Below are 16,650 nucleotides of genomic sequence, written 5' to 3' on the forward strand. Positions count from 1 at the left end.
AGCTAAATACTAGCTACCGTTTATGAGCTAAAGACATTTGAGACCTACAAGAAGAGTAGAGCAGAGTGGAGGTGTCACAAGAGGCGCAACAGGAAGAAGAAGAAGATCTTTATTTATATAGCGCCATAGGCACAAAGTGCTTTACATGAGACAATTGTACGTTCACTCCATACTCGGTGGTGGTAAGCTATGTTGACAGAAGCGCTGTCGCAACGGTCCCTCTGACCACCACCATGCATTCACTCTCACACATCATTCATCCCGGCCTATTGTACATGTTTTTAGTGGTAGGGGAAACCGGAGTACCCGGAGGAAGCCTATGCAGACATGGGGAGAACACGCAAACTCCACACAGAAAGGCCCCGTCCCTGGTGGGAATCGAACCCGGACCTTCTAGCTGTGAAGCGAGAGCACAAACCGCTGTGCTACCGTGCCGCCTACTAGGAAACAAGGAAGGAGGTATCTGGGCAAGACTCGTAGCTAAGCCACACTAGCCTTCTATCCCTACTATTGTTCTGACTAATGGTCGCTCACTGGAGAATAAGACAGATTATATTTGTCTGCTACGCTCTTCAGAAGACGGTGAAAGACTGTTGTGGAGCGGAGGGAGCTGCACAGGAGGAAGAGGAAAGAAGCTGAACAGTGCAGGACACCATGCTCTGAAACAGGGACAAACCCAGGCTGGCTGACATAAACAAATAGCAGAACCTGAGCCCCGGAGCGAGACCCGCCGATCACTCCCACAGCAGTTTGGGCTGGTTTCCTCTAAAACTTACCAAACTCCCTGTGGATAGTTTTAGTAATTACTTTCAAGATTATGATTAATCGTCAAAATCAACTTTCAGAGCTGCTGGGACGAGGAGCAGAGGGCGACCAGAACGCCCTAGATCCAGATCTCGCCTCTCGATCTTTAGCTGAGTTCATGGTCAGGAGCACTTAGCAGTAGGATGAGCCTATTGTACATGTTTGGGTTGATGGGGGAAACTGAAACGCCCTGAGGAAACCCACCTGGACACGCTAAGAACATGCTAATGCCACACAAAGCCTTTCCGGCAAATTCTACCATAGAAACCTTCCAACCCTGTTAATAAATCAATGGAATCTCGTGACATCATGATCTATTTCACCAGCTATTCCTGAAACTAATCCGAAGCCTTTTCCCAAAACTTATGTTGAAAAACTCCCCGCAATCTGACTCAAAGTTTGGCGTTATTCCCCTTTCATCTCGATCACGACCAGCTAATGTTTTCCAGGTGGGCATTTGGTTACATAATGTTCTTGTGTTTTGTGTTGGTGTAAGAAAAGAGGGAATTGCACCTGACTCAAGAGGTGTGTGGCGGCAAACGACTGGGTATTGAGTGACTGAAGATGCGGTGATTAATATAAAAACGGGAGAAACGTGTTCGGGCCGGGCTTTGTTTTGACTGCGAGTTGTCTTAAAGGCTGCGCTGAAAATAGAAGCAAACAAGTCTAGACATAAACAAGGATGTTACCGGAAGACGTAGGTGACGAAAGCTTTCACACGCTACGCGAGAATAGACCAGAGTACAAAAGGTTTCGCCTTTATGTGAGAGGAACAGTTTAGAAATAATTATCCAAATCGGAAAACCTTAAAGGACTTGATTTTTTCCCCGCTTCCAAACAATAAAAGACTGAGCAGCAGGCACATTCGAAACTGTTAATCATACTCTTTCCTAACTTTACTAACACATTTCTAAGTCTAAGTCAAAGGGATGAGTTTAGAAACATGTTCCACAACTCAATACTAGTTCACCATCTGTAAAAGGGTTTTAAAAGGACAAAATGTATTTATTCTACTACTAAAAAAAAAAACTACATCTGGTATTGGGCCTAAATGTTTGTCAGTGATTGGATCCACAAACATGCCATATACAAGACATTGTGGGATGGAAAATGCTACCAACTTATGATACATTGTACGAAAAAAATATTTCCTCTCAGTTAACTTGTGTTTACAGACTAGAAGTCACACTTTTTGTCATAGTTTGGCAGGGGGTGCGCGACTAATGTCAGATTCCCCCCCCCCCTTTTTTTACAATTCAAATGCTTTCACCTGCCACTAGAGGGCACTGCAGGCTAATTGAGCAGCAGAAACTAAGTTTGGAGTGAGCGAGAAGCGGAATTACTCTTAGAAAACACAACAAAACAGAGCTAATCACGGGCTAAAAGCTTGATGGCCACAGAGGAACGAGTTCGCAAATGAGAGCTTGAAAAACGTGGTGCCGGGAGAGGCTTGTCAATGGTTCAGCTACGCCTCCGTGCCCAGTAGGGCTGAAAGATATGGACAAAATGATATTCATTCATTCACGATATTCATGCCAGATATCTCGACATCGATGCGATACGATATACCTATGGGTTAGGTGAAAACTAAGCATTTTTCAGAAAAATAATAATCAATCATAAGAGATCATAATGCAAAAGAGTGTCATTTAATTGATGAAAATCTACATCGTTTATATCTTGCTTTTTCGATTTATGTATTTTGAATGTTCATATTTCGATATTAACACGATTTCTTTTGCGATATTGATATCTTGACTGCTCATATCTCGATATCGATATTGATACGATAACGATATATCTTTCAGCCCTAATGCCTTATAGAGAAAACTTTGATGTAGTGAAGCTATTAGTTTGGAAACTTTGCTGTTACTGTTTATGAGAACCTATAAACATTTGGATCAATAACCATAAAGAGAACCAGAAGCAGAGTGAAGGGGAAGCCAATGACAGGCCGATCGGTTCATGGTCACTATGTTAACTACGGGTAAGTAAATTATATAGTTTGTTCTGAATGATAAGGGATTTGAGAGAGGCTTCCGCATTTGAGTGAGTCACCTGATCAACCAAGCTTAGACCACCTCTGATACTGACCACTGCTACAAACCAAAACCAGGACAAAAGCAAGCTCCAATATTGATAGTAAAGCCCCACCAGTCCGGTAAGGTGTAACCCAAAGAGAGATGAGTCAAAAGCAGAGGGCACATTTCCTAATAGACAATTCCAGTCAACCTTATCTTCAACTAAAATCCAATGGAAACTCTATGACATTTTGATTGTTGCTTGTCGAGACGAGCCGAAGCGTAGGATCTGGAGGCGAACCAACTCTGACAATGCAGAAAATATCATGAAAAGCCACGATTACACAACCTGAGCATGTGAAGTGCTACGACCTGTCAATCCAGACACAACACACTGAATCGATGGAAACACTTAATGCGGGATTATTGTATCTAAGTATCCGACAGCACTGAGTCAGAGTCGCTGCTGCAACCTTCTGTGGAAATCACCAAGATTGCAAAAGTAAATCAAATAAATCAGAAGGTTACAAATAGGACTGTGATATATTTATCTTTGACACATCTTAGTTTTACCGTGAGAGTGTAAAATAGATCGAACAGCCTTTTCAAAACTTGTTGAGTATCACTTAGAGAGTAATTACATGGCATTGCTTCATTCATAATTATTGACATGTTTGGTATCCACGCAGAGCACGAAAGGCGACCGAGACGACGCTGTCGCCCAAATATGGTCATTTCCTTTCTGGGAGACAGCCACCGGAAAAGACGGGAGACATATACAGGCACATGTGCAGAACTTAGGGCCTGTTCAGACTTTACAGGCCGCGCTAAACCCCTTAACCACCACCTGAACCGAGCACATCTTCTCCAGTTTGGCTTTGCTCAAAACTAAAAGCTAAAAGATGAAAACATGACAAAAACTCTTCAAAAATGTGGCAAACGCGGCAACAACACAACAAAAAAGGTTCTTAGCTTTCAAATGCGGCATTACGCTGTTACACTCTCTAGTTAAGAAGCTTTTAGATTTGGGTAAAGCCAAACTGGTGCATTTACAAGGGCTCGAGTTTCCCCGGTTACTATCGGGAGTTTTTAATATTCGGGCTTTGTCTTTGATCATATAAATGTAGTTCCCCGATTATAAAAACCCCAAAATAGCAGTTTCTCGGTTTTGAGAAACACGGATCTTCTGGCTGGGATTTACCGTCAGTAACCGGGATATAACAGCATGTAAACGTTTTTTTCCGGTTTTAAGAAACTTCCCATTTCTTGCGCATGCGGCGTTCATAGTAAACAAACATGGCGGCGGCGGCGAGTCCGAAGAGCTCCTGTTTCTGGAGTGAAGAGAGAGAAAAACTGAAAGTAGTGAATATTTAAAGGGGCTGGATGCAAGTTAGCCATTTTATACTCACTACTGCCATCTCAGGTCATACGTGTAACTGCACCTTCTATATTAAGCTCGTGCATGACGGCACTTCGGACCCAAATTAACACCTTTCTGAGTGACAGTGCAGGATTTTAGAGGCAGGTGTGGTGAACAGGTCGGGACATGGCTGGAACATGTAGAGGGAGGAAAATACTTAAGTTTAACATTTTTAAACTCTGTATAGTCTTTTTAAGATGGAAAGAAGAATCGTAATGTGGATTTATGCAAAACTGTGACAGTATCAAGGCGGCTGGTTTTCCTCCGGACGCAGAGAGGAGTCGACCACAACACAGAGACGGATTAAGTTTTTCCTCCACTAACTATCGGTGAACTCCATCAGCTTCACTCTCTCGCACCAGCCCCGGCTTCAAACCTTCACCCAGTGCGGCCTGGTCCGCGTCGGTGGCACAGTCAGCCCCAGGACGGGTAAAGGTAACGACTTATCCACAATCTGCCGTCGTCTGCTGTGGCTCAGGATGTAGAGGATGAGCAAAACATTGAGCTCAAAGTGGGCATTCAAAAGAACAAGCCCCGCAATAAGCCACACATTTATGCTTTTAATATTTTCACCGTGTTGTCATCAAAAATATAATGCGAACAGAGCTTAAATATGAAAAGCCGGGTGTCCTTATTTGATCATGGATGTTTATATGACGCAGATTTCTCAGTGTCATATAAACACCATAATAACTAATGACATTGTTTCTGTCTCATATTTATATCAGTAATATCAGTCATCTACAGCAAACGTTTCAATTTGATACCTCTAAATGTATTCATTCCCTCACCTGCAGGGTCTAGGCCTGAACAAGACAAGTCATATGCTTCTTTTTACTACAAGACTTACTAAATTAGGATTAAAACAAGCCTAAAATGGAACTAAACTAGGAAAATCACGACTAAAGCTGAAATTTTGCATATTCCTAAGTCATCAAGTGTTGTTGCAATAAACAGTGAATGTCAGTCGGATGAAGAGCTCAGGGATCCTCAAGTATTTTCTTTCTTTGCACAATGTTCTAAATCAACACATTTAATTTACTTATTTCAAAACAAATCTTAAATCAGCAACAAACACTCAAAACTAGTCTCAGAACATATAAACTTATTGGACTTGCACAGCTCGATTCAACTCATTTTCACCCATGAGCTTTTGTGATGCAGTAAAAACATCTGCACCATCAGACAGTCTTTGGCGCCCTCTGCTGGACACACAGGCCAATACGTCCGCCTTGTGAATTTGATTGAATTAGGTCTAAATCATAAAGTTGTCAAGATACTAACATTTCAAACTTCAATTCTCAGAAAACAAATAAAACAGATTTCGTGGAAAAAATGAGCAAAAGTACGAAAGGAAGGACAAAGTGCTTTATGTGGGACAATTGGGGGTCGACTGATGGAATATATGCCATCGCCCCCTCCGACCACCGTCAACCACTCACTGTCAAATACACTATAATGTACATGTTTTGAGTGCTGGGGGAAACCGGAGTACCTTAAGGAAACCTACGCAGACACGGGGGGAACATGCCGTGGCCCTGAACTATTAAATATCAAAACCATTCTGAACCTATTTCGAAAAGAGATCACAGCTTGGCGCATGTGTGCAGTACCTTGTATATCCTGAAGGGGATGTATCTGAAGCCTCCCTCCTCTGTAGGAAACTCCATCAACTTCCTGTTCATCGCCCAAAACTGATCGAACTTATCTGGAGAAAAATACAAATGACAGGTTTAGTCTGGGTTTCAGTCCTAGTCAGCGAAGTAAGTTCAGGGTTAACTCCGGGTTTAACGGGACCACGAAGCTGGATCACTTTTTTAGCATGCACTAAGTGAGGGGTGTCTAACTCATTTTGGGTCACGGGCCGCATATAATAGAGATTTGTTTTCCAATTAATGAATAATAATAAGCTGTGATTTGGTCAAAGCCCAAACTTGCTGTAGTTTCATTAATAACAACGGTTTGCACTTTACAAGTTGTTGCAGTCGTGTTTCGGTCGTGTTTTAGTGATGTTTCAGTCTTGTTTCAGTGATGTTTCAGTCTTGTTGCAGTCGTGTTTCGGTCGTGTTTCAGTGATGTTTCAGTCGTGTTTCAGTCGTGTTTCAGTCGTGTTTCAGTCGTGGTTCGGTCGTGTTTCAGTGATGTTTCAGTCGTGTTTCAGTCGTGTTTCAGTCGTGTTTCAGTGATGTTTCAGTCGTGTTTCGGTCCTGTTGCAGTCGTGTTTCGGTCGTGTTTCGGTCCTGTTGCAGTCGTGTTTTGGTCGTGTTTCAGTGATGTTTCAGTTGTGTTTCGGTCGTGTTTCGGTCGTGTTTTGGTTGTGTTTTGGTCGTGTTTCGGTCGTGTTTCAGTGATGTTTCAGTCGTGTTTCAGTCGTGTTTCGGTGATGTTTCAGTCGTGTTTCGGTCCTGTTGCAGTCGTGTTTCAGTCGTGTTTCGGTCGTGTTTCAGTGATGTTTCAGTCGTGTTTCAGTCGTGTTTCAGTGATGTTTCAGTCGTGTTTCGGTCCTGTTGCAGTCGTGTTTCGGTCGTGTTTCGGTCCTGTTGCAGTCGTGTTTTGGTCGTGTTTCAGTGATGTTTCAGTTGTGTTTCGGTCGTGTTTCGGTCGTGTTTTGGTTGTGTTTTGGTCGTGTTTCGGTCGTGTTTCAGTGATGTTTCAGTCGTGTTTCGGTCGTGTTTCGGTCGTGTTTCAGTGATGTTTCAGTCGTGTTTCAGTCGTGTTTCAGTCGTGTTTCGGTCGTGTTTCGGTCGTGTTTCGGTCGTGTTTCAGTGATGTTTCAGTCGTGTTTCAGTCGTGTTTCGGTCGTGTTTCGGTCGTGTTTCGGTCGTGTTTCAGTGATGTTTCAGTCGTGTTTCAGTGATGTTTCAGTCGTGTTTCAGTCGTGTTTCGGTCGTGTTTCAGTGATGTTTCAGTCGTGTTTCAGTCGTGTTTCGGTCGTGTTTCAGTTGTGTTTCGGTCGTGTTTCAGTGATGTTTCAGTCGTGTTTCAGTCGTGTTTCGGTCGTGTTTCAGTGATATTTCAGTCGTGTTTCAGTCGTGTTTTGGTCGTGTTTCGGTGATGTTTCAGTCGTGTTTCAGTGATGTTTCAGTCATGTTTCGGTCGTGTTTCAGTGATGTTTCAGTCGTGTTTCAGTCGTGGTTCGGTCGTGTTTCGGTCGTGTTTCGGTCGTGTTTCAGTGATGTTTCAGTCGTGTTTCAGTCGTGTTTCAGTCGTGTTTCAGTGATGTTTCAGTCGTGTTTCGGTCCTGTTGCAGTCGTGTTTCGGTCGTGTTTCGGTCCTGTTGCAGTCGTGTTTTGGTCGTGTTTCAGTGATGTTTCAGTTGTGTTTCGGTCGTGTTTCGGTCGTGTTTTGGTTGTGTTTTGGTCGTGTTTCGGTCGTGTTTCAGTGATGTTTCAGTCGTGTTTCGGTCGTGTTTCGGTCGTGTTTCGGTCGTGTTTCAGTGATGTTTCAGTCGTGTTTCAGTCGTGTTTCGGTCGTGTTTCAGTCGTGTTTCAGTGATGTTTCAGTCGTGTTTCAGTGATGTTTCAGTCGTGTTTCGGTCGTGTTTCAGTTGTGTTTCGGTCGTGTTTCAGTGATGTTTCAGTCGTGTTTCAGTCGTGTTTCGGTCGTGTTTCAGTCGTGTTTCAGTCGTGTTTCAGTCGTGTTTCAGTCGTGTTTCGGTCGTGTTTCGGTCGTGTTTCAGTCATGTTTCAGTGATGTTTCAGTCGTGTTTCAGTCGTGTTTCGGTCGTGTTTCGGTCGTGTTTCGGTCGTGTTTCAGTGATGTTTCAGTCGTGTTTCAGTGATGTTTCAGTCGTGTTTCAGTCGTGTTTCGGTCGTGTTTCAGTGATGTTTCAGTCGTGTTTCAGTCGTGTTTCGGTCGTGTTTCAGTTGTGTTTCGGTCGTGTTTCAGTGATGTTTCAGTCGTGTTTCAGTCGTGTTTCGGTCGTGTTTCAGTGATATTTCAGTCGTGTTTCAGTCGTGTTTTGGTCGTGTTTCGGTGATGTTTCAGTCGTGTTTCAGTGATGTTTCAGTCATGTTTCGGTCGTGTTTCAGTGATGTTTCAGTCGTGTTTCAGTGATGTTTCAGTCGTGTTTCAGTGATGTTTCAGTCGTGTTTCGGTCGTGTTTCAGTTGTGTTTCGGTCGTGTTTCAGTGATGTTTCAGTCGTGTTTCAGTGATGTTTCAGTCGTGTTTCAGTGATGTTTCAGTCGTGTTTCAGTGATGTTTCAGTCGTGTTTCAGTGATGTTTCAGTCGTGTTTCAGTGATGTTTCAGTCGTGTTTCGGTCGTGTTTCGGTCGTGTTTCGGTCGTGTTTCAGTGATGTTTCAGTCGTGTTTCAGTGATGTTTCAGTCGTGTTTCGGTCCTGTTGCAGGAATACCGTTCTGCAGGCCCATCCACAGCTGCTTGTGGTCCTTCTTCTGCATGTCGTTGATCACTTGGCTCTTGTGTTTGAGGGCGTCGGCCTCTTTGATGCTCGACATGAAGTGGGCCTCGATCATCGAGTTTGAAGGGCAGTGCAGAAGGTCGTGCTCCGGAAAGTTCTGGAAAATGTGAACGTTTGGGAATTTAAAATATACATTTATATAAACACTTCAGGCTCAGATTGTGATGAATTCTGGCATTGACATTTTTAGGAGTCAATATTATTAGTCTTTCCAAATGTTCAGGTCCAAAATCTGACCTTAAAATGCACAGTGATGGTCCAGGGCAGGATGGTGTTGGAGGCGTGGAGATCGAAAAGGACTCCGATGGGATAATGCCTGCAAATAAAAATTGATTTTATAAGAAACAATATTGGATTATCCTTCTGTATCTAAAGCAGACAGGATTCAGCAGATGTTTTTCACGTCACTTTCTTCATGCTGTGAATGCCTTCACATAATTACACATAAAGTAATAATGGACGACTGCTCGATTTTGATGCATGTGTGGATTTATTGGATTGTTTTTGAAATTGACTTGTTTCTTACCATTTGAGCGGCGTTCCCTCGTACTCGAACCACATCTCCTCCACGTCCTCCGCCTTCATGACCTTCAGGAAGTGCTTCTTCACTTTGTCGGTGACCAGCGTCAGGTAACTCACTCTGGGCAACAGCAGCTGCCGGAAACCAAAGGTCAAAAGGCACAACGTTAAAGGAATTTCAGTTACTGCAATACTGCAAAGAGGGGCCATATTGTCAATACATCATAGACTTTTCCAACCTTTCTCAGACACACTGTGAATGCATTCTCTATAAAATATGCACAACATTTAGGATATTTCTAATGAAACACCGCAGGGGTATTGGTTCCTGTCTCAGCACACACAACCACTGTGAACTGCAACAGCTGGTTACATCAACACAAAGAAAATCTCCAATCAATCATAAGAGAACAGGGATGGACTTAGACTTAGCTACGCTGCTAATATAATCCTTAGTCCAGTGGTTCTCAGTCTGTGGTTTACCACTAATGACCTTCAAGTAGGACTCAGGATCATCTACAATTGCATATTAATTTTATACATTTTTATTAAAGATTGTTTCATTGAGTAATGCATGTTGAATTTGACATGGTTTAGACCAAGATCACGGAAACACCAGGCCCGAAGGCAATAATCGGCTCTACAAAGATCGAATACATGTTAAAGGGACTTTACGGAGTTTTAAAATGTTAAAATTAAGTATTTTCCTCCCCCTACATGTTCCAGCCATGTATTAATGTGTCGAAAGGGCCCAGACCTGTTCACCACAACTGCCTCTAAAATCCTGCACTGTCACTCAAAAAGTTGTTACTTCGGGTCCTGAGTGCAGTCATGTACGAGCTTAATATAGAACCTGCAGTTACACATAAGACCTGAGGTGGCAGTGGTGAGTATAAAATGGCAAACAACTCTAGCACCTTTAGAGTCTAAATAATGTTGAAAATACTGTAATTAGTTGATTTATAATTGGTTGGGAGGTTCGGCCGCTGGTCTTTTTGGCAAAGAAGAAAATCAACTTTCACTAAATACATTTACCTTACCAAGTTTAGACATAATTTAGTCCAATTTAGCTCAATTTTAGACCCAGTTTAAAACCTGATGTGATAGTGCTGGATGATACAGTCAAAACATTTATCACGATTAGTCTTTTCTCATAGTGATTCATCTCAATTTTTTCTCATAATAAAATCAAATACATGTAGCTGATTTGTGAACTTAGACTTAGCTTTTGCACAAATCACAGCTCCAGCATTACTTAATACACAAAATTCTTCCTTTGTTTCACCCAAACTCCACTAGGTGCTGTTTCTCCACAAGACCCATGACGATTACTGAGATTGAACAAAGCAGAAATTGCGATTTCGATTAAATACAGATTAATAACCCAGCCGTATGAAGTGATCATGATCCAGGCCAGTGGTTCCCAGCCTGTGGGGCACCTGGAGCTCCAGGGGAGGTTCAGAGCATTGTCTGGAGTTTGATCATAGGAAGAACAACTTGTGCAGAAAACACTATAAATTCTGTTTATTTGTATGAAATGACTACGTACTGGTCATAATTTCTATATTTTAATGTGTTTAATGTGGGGAAAGTGCAGTAAGTTTCTAAAATTGTCAAAACAAGACTCAAAACACTAGGTCTTTATGTTTCAGATTCTATTAGCAAGATGTGTCAGTTCAAGTCATGGAAGAGCAAAGTGATTTGTCAATATATCGCAACTTCTTATGACAAGGATATTCCACTGCATTAATGATTTCATGGCGATATATTGTCGAGCCCTCTTTCAGTACATCAATGTATTTACCAAGTTGTACTCACGTAATAGGGCTCGGCCTCCCTCTCCGTGACCTCGTCCTGGTTGAGGGTGAAGCAGGCGGGGATTCGTCCGAACCACACGTCTCTCAACACGTCTTTGTCATCTGCCATCGTTCAGCCTCGGCTCCTCACAGCGGCACATGCAGAGAGTCAGGCAGCCTCCAAAAACAAAATACTCACAGAGACCCGGGAGGCTGCCGCTGCCGCTGCCAATGCAGAAACACAAAGACAGTATTATTATGGGGAGCGCTGGCAAGGGCTGAAAGACTCATCACATTGTACTTCAGAATAACTGGCTATCTGGCTTACATTTGTGTTGTGCTTTGGCCAAGTTAACACAGCGCTAGGGCCAAATAAAAAAAAGGTCAAATTATTACAGATATATAATGCGCTATGCAAACAACAACAACACATTTTCCAGTGTCCTGCAGTTCAGGCCTTTTTAAACATGTTCTGAAATAAATGTGACTCCGGTTTTAGTTTAGCAGTTCATGTTTTGGCCCTCTCTCAAATGCTACTTGCGGTGTGTCTGTTTTTTCTACGAATTACAAATCTAACTCAGAAAAATAAATCCCAAATTCTTACGCCATTTTTTGTTTATAATTGGATATGAGTTCATTTCTGAGCTCACAGTAAAAGAATGAACAGAATGTGGCTTGATATCGATCACAAACCTCTGTATTGTAATCTAATATCAGCAAACATCGGTTCGTGAGCTGTATTGATACTACTCACTGTATCGTGGGGAAATTTACACCCCCCAGAAATTGTAAATAAAAGGTTAGACCAGACTATATCTATGTTGGAAACAACTTGTTAGGTATGATAATGTCTTTTCAGACTGACAGAAAAGTGGACACTAACAAAGAGGACATCTATTACATGTTAGTAATAACACAATGTTAATCTTACAACACCAAATCTTACTGAGGATTTTGCTAAATTAGCTTTTATTCTTCACATACCCCTGACAATCTACCATGCCAAGCACACAATAAAACTATATCGAAATGTTTAGTACAACAAGTAGGAAAGCTCTAACAATCTGCATTCATGTTTTGTATTTTATATATACTTTTCTCAATTTACACGCACCTATTCAAAAATCACAGCCTATCTGTGTTGATTATTTTGCTCTGGATTATATTCCTGGACATTATTTCTACGTGACTGTCTGTATCTGTCAAAGTGCGCAGAGGTAAAGCTGAATTTGACGTTAGCTCGCAGGCTAACTGGGCTTGCTTTATCTCCAGAAATAATGCCTACAAGCAGGAGGTATGAGTGAAACATGAAAGTGCGAGGTCTTTCCTTCTGAACACTACACAATCCAAGGACATCACCGGAAAAGAGAAAGGAAAATACGCACTTTTATCGGTGTTTTGGGCTTAGCTTCCTGAAAGATATACCAGCTCGCTGCTGTTACCGGAAAAACACACGCGTGTCGTCATTGGCCCGCGACGTCGATTACGGATGACGTACGAAGCCGCTGCTTATTTTGTGTTTTCATTTAGCTGCTAAAAAATCTGCTCAAAAATGGATACAAACGACCTGGAAATGCGGCTGCAGGCGCTGGAGAGTCGTATCTACGGAGAAAAGAAGAATAAAAGTGGGAAGCCCGTCAAGGTTGGTTTGAAAATGGAAAGGATTGACTTGTTAGCTGTTGTTAGCTCCGCGATGCTAACGCTGTCAACGCCCTAACATGTAAATACAAGCCCTTATCAAAGATGGATTAAAGTCTACAATTGTAATGCATCAATTAAATGTGCAATTTTGTGTATTTACTCATTAACACGTAAACAAAAAAGGATCGAAAAGGATCAAATAAATTTCAACTTGGCTTGATTTCAATTATAGCATTTTGTGTATCAATTGTTTCTGTGTTACAGCTTGCTTTAACTGAATGCCATAAGAGTGTTTCATTATTTTAGTGCACAGATCGACTCATGTGCCAGTTATAGATATTAAATAACTGCCCCAAGGCTTTCAACAGCATCATATGACAAAACCACTGAAAATCAAACAAGGAGTATTCTGTTCTGCTTGAAATCCCAACAGTGTAGAAAGGAAGAATTCTTTTACAGACCTTTCTCGATGTATTATTCTTTAAAGCAGCAGATATACTTTAGTTATGTTAATAGTTAATATGCACAATTAATGTATGAGTTTGTTTGTTGTAAAACCTTGACATGTTTATTGTGATTTTGCTTCCTTTAGTGTGCAGAGTCGATCACACGGATCCAGGCAGCTCTGGCCACAACAGCCAACAAACGAGAACGAGTCAAGATCCTGCACAAAAAGAGTCAGTTTAAATTATGATTTCTTTCCTTACTGAAACCAGATTAAGCTCACTGTTAATTTCAATGTAATTTTGCAGTTTGTTTCTGAGGTTTATGATCATGATGTAGATTGTGCTTAGTGATCGCCAACATTGTGTAAGTGTTTCGTATTTGTTTCTAGTTGAGGACCTGATGAAGTACCTCGACCCTCAGTTCACGGACCACATCTCTGTCCCGGACGCCATGAAGCTGGAGTTCATCCTCGCTGGTTCGATCCTAAAGCCTCAGCCAAGTTTGTCATGTCTAAGGTTTACAGAGAGATTAAAGATGTGTTTCCTGTGTCACAGAGGAGGAATTCCTGACCTCTCAGGCGACTTCACTGGAGCAGATGAACGCCCTGCAGCCGATGTTGGACAGTAACTACATCAGAGGTATGTCAAAGTGTGGTTGTACACTGTAATTCAATAGAAACATGCATTAAAGGGCCTATTTTATACTTTCTTAAGTCATTTATTTCAGTGGTTCTCTCCTGTCTTCAGGACCTACTATCTCTAATAGGAAGCCAGGACTCAATTATTTTTATTATTATTTTTATTCCAACCCATCAAACGCTTTAGTTTGAATCTGTGTTAAATATAATTAAAAGGCCCAATAATTATTGATTTCAACATCGGCACCAGTCATTCTAACAGACTGAAGTAGTGTTTTCACCTTTGTCAGCATAAATATTGAAAGAAGTATTTCCTGGGAAAGGCTCGCGACCCACTGAAAAATATTTCACAACACTATACCATATTGCTGATTCCTCACCAAAAACAGGGCAACCGAATATGACAAGCTCATAACCAAAACAAAAATATTAATTTCATAGGGATAAAAGTGGATACAGCATTATATTAATGTTATACAGCAGGGGTGGCCCGTGCAGTGAAACATTCACCCAGCACCCGGGGGGGTGCCTTTATGAGAGGTATAAACATGCCTTTATTTAAGCTTGGAACTATAACCCCAGCTCTATCTCAAAATAAAATTTCATTTTGTGAGGTTTTAATTGTGTGGAATCAACAAGTGTGAGGGCCATTAAAAATTGGTCTGAGGACCACATTTGAGTACCGCTGTTATACAGTTTTCCTCATAGAGTTCTGTTGATTCAAGCACTGATCATAAACAATCAATAATAATAGTCATTTTTGGCAACAATTTGGATCCCGAGTCCTAATCCATCAACCACTGTTGTAAAAGGCCTATATTATGTTTTATTCAGGTTTGTAAACTATTTTGGAAACTTGGGGTATTAACTTCTGTTAATCAATAAAGTCTTAACTTATCCCTTAAAAGGCAGTTGATTTGAGGTGTAGTAATAAAACACTCCAGCAGAGGGCACTGCTAATATGAAAGCACACACAATAAATATACTGTCAGAAATAAAGTGTCCACCTGCATCTGGCTTTGCACCTCCTTCCCAAGAACAAGGTGCCCATTTTCTAGCCAGTCTTCACAGAACATTGATTAGCTGGATGGTTCTAATACTTTTATCCATGTGACTTTTTTTTATGTGAGTTTTTTTTTACTTTTCTTGTTTGTAGACGTCCCAGAACATGCCACAAAACTTCAGCGTCTGTCCCAAATCCACATCAAACAACAGGTAAGGTTAATACATCTGTGTCAAAATAGCACAAATGTTTTCATGCTTAACTAATGTGTTGTTTTGTTCTGTGACAGGACCAAAGTGAGGCTCAGGCTGCGGAGGTGAAGAAACTCTTTGAGGAATACAACAAAATGGTACACATCTGTTTGGCTTCTTTTGTGTTCATCCTTCTGCCATAAAGGACTGTCACAATGGCATCAGAAACAAGTGTAATTGTGTAACAATGATGGATTATTTTTGTGTTTTGCAGATGTTCTTGCTGTCGAAGCAGTTCACCCAGTGGGAAGAGACGCTGCGAACGCTGGAGGAGGCCAAAGGGATCCGGCCGGTCGAGTGACGCCCCATAACTGCACTAAATCCACATTATACTTTTATTTAATATTGTTAGGACCACAGTTTACCCTCATGACTGACCACTTTAATAAAGGAAGATACTGAGAGACGGCTTTGATTTGGTTACTAATGCAGTAGTTTAAAATTCCTCTCTTTTTTTTTGTCTTTTTAAAGCTGCTCAGTTTGTAGTAAGTTGTATTTGTATCTAGTGAAGTTTGAGCACAGTAAAACACACACAGAAAGAGGCACGGCTCTATGCAGCTTACCTTTAACCCTCGTCTACAGAAGATCTTGCCGTATTAAAGACTGATGAGGACATTTGCACCTTCACACTTGTGCACATTGGTTGTAGACATGACATGGACAAATAAAGCAAATTTGTTTGCTCTAATCTGTAGAAATTAAGCTTCATGTTTTGATTCAGTACTTGTATCCTCAAAACACAATAGTAATTTCTAGAAAGTACCCCTGACATGAAACAGTTATGTAAAAAGTCTTAAAACAGTTTTTAGATGGTCCCCAAGGACTGCACTATGGTTGGCCACTGCTCCAACACTGAAGGAAAAATAAAACAAAAGTCCAGAGGCAGGTAGTGCTCGGTCACATTCAGTAACTTTTTGAAGCAACTACGTCTTAGAGTTTCATCATACGGTGCTTTTTACATGTAGCAGAGTAATGTTTACAATGAATTATATGTACTCTTACTTTGGGCCTACTTACAGCCTTTGTGGGATTTGCATGTTCTCCCTGTGTCAGTGTAGGTTTCCTCTGGGCACTCCGGTTTCCCCTTCCACTAAAAACATGTACAATAGGCCAGAATGAATGTAGTGTGTGAGTGAGGGGTTGGTGGTGGTCAGAGGGGCCGATGGCACAGACTGGTAGCCTCGCTTCCATCAATCTACCCTAGGGCTGCTGTGGCCACAATAGTAGCTTACCAACAAGTATGGAGTAAATAAATAATGACTACAGTCAAGGGTTTGATGTCAATATTCACCCCGCGATTGACACGAAAAGTGTTGTGATGCTGACTGTACTCTGTCCAAGAGTAAGCCTAACATGCCCATATCAATGTTAAGCTTTTGTCCCCTAAACCCATGACTGTGGGAACAGCAGGGCTTAAAAATATTCATGCATCATCGCATTTGGCCCAAAAATGCTAGTATGAACTCTAGCTGGAGTTACTGCCGCAAATGTAAATGGTCAGATGGGAAAAGGTGTGAAATGTTGGTGGGGACATGTTCATGCCAGACTATATGACTGGTGTGACAGTGTACTTAAGAATTATGTATTTTTTTTTTTTTTTTTTACATATTTTTCATTTCACATTGTTTTCTGCAGAAATTTCCTTTTTGTTTCTCATAATTTTTGTTACTGCTCAAACTTACTTACTCA

At 41.4% G+C, this 16,650-nt stretch overlaps 2 protein-coding genes across 2 annotated transcripts in view; one reads left to right on the forward strand and one right to left on the reverse strand.

The window, feature by feature from the left end:
* The window catches only part of atg5 (ATG5 autophagy related 5 homolog), a 43,115-nt gene extending 31,910 nt beyond the window's left edge, over nucleotides 1–11,205 (reverse strand). The window contains exons 1-5 of the mRNA XM_079569892.1: nucleotides 11,005–11,205; nucleotides 9,194–9,321; nucleotides 8,905–8,983; nucleotides 8,602–8,764; nucleotides 5,859–5,953 (exon numbers count right to left, since the gene is read on the reverse strand). Of these exons, the coding sequence (XP_079426018.1) occupies nucleotides 5,859–5,953; nucleotides 8,602–8,764; nucleotides 8,905–8,983; nucleotides 9,194–9,321; nucleotides 11,005–11,112 (573 nt within the window). The 5' untranslated portion in view covers nucleotides 11,113–11,205. The remainder of the gene's footprint in view (nucleotides 1–5,858; nucleotides 5,954–8,601; nucleotides 8,765–8,904; nucleotides 8,984–9,193; nucleotides 9,322–11,004) is intronic.
* Nucleotides 11,206–12,459: 1,254 nt separating this feature from the next.
* Nucleotides 12,460–15,355, forward strand: dctn3 (dynactin 3 (p22)). The gene is made up of 7 exons (XM_079568820.1): nucleotides 12,460–12,624; nucleotides 13,216–13,300; nucleotides 13,459–13,545; nucleotides 13,625–13,708; nucleotides 14,864–14,922; nucleotides 15,000–15,059; nucleotides 15,176–15,355. The coding sequence occupies exons 1-7, from the start codon at nucleotides 12,535–12,537 to the stop codon at nucleotides 15,260–15,262; spliced, it is 552 nt and encodes a 183-aa protein (XP_079424946.1). The 5' UTR covers nucleotides 12,460–12,534; the 3' UTR covers nucleotides 15,263–15,355.
* The last annotated feature ends 1,295 nt before the right edge of the window (nucleotides 15,356–16,650 follow it).

Source organism: Gobius niger (assembly GCF_951799975.1).
Source record: "Gobius niger genome assembly, chromosome: 13".
In the NCBI taxonomy this organism is placed as follows: Eukaryota; Metazoa; Chordata; class Actinopteri; order Gobiiformes; family Gobiidae; genus Gobius; species Gobius niger.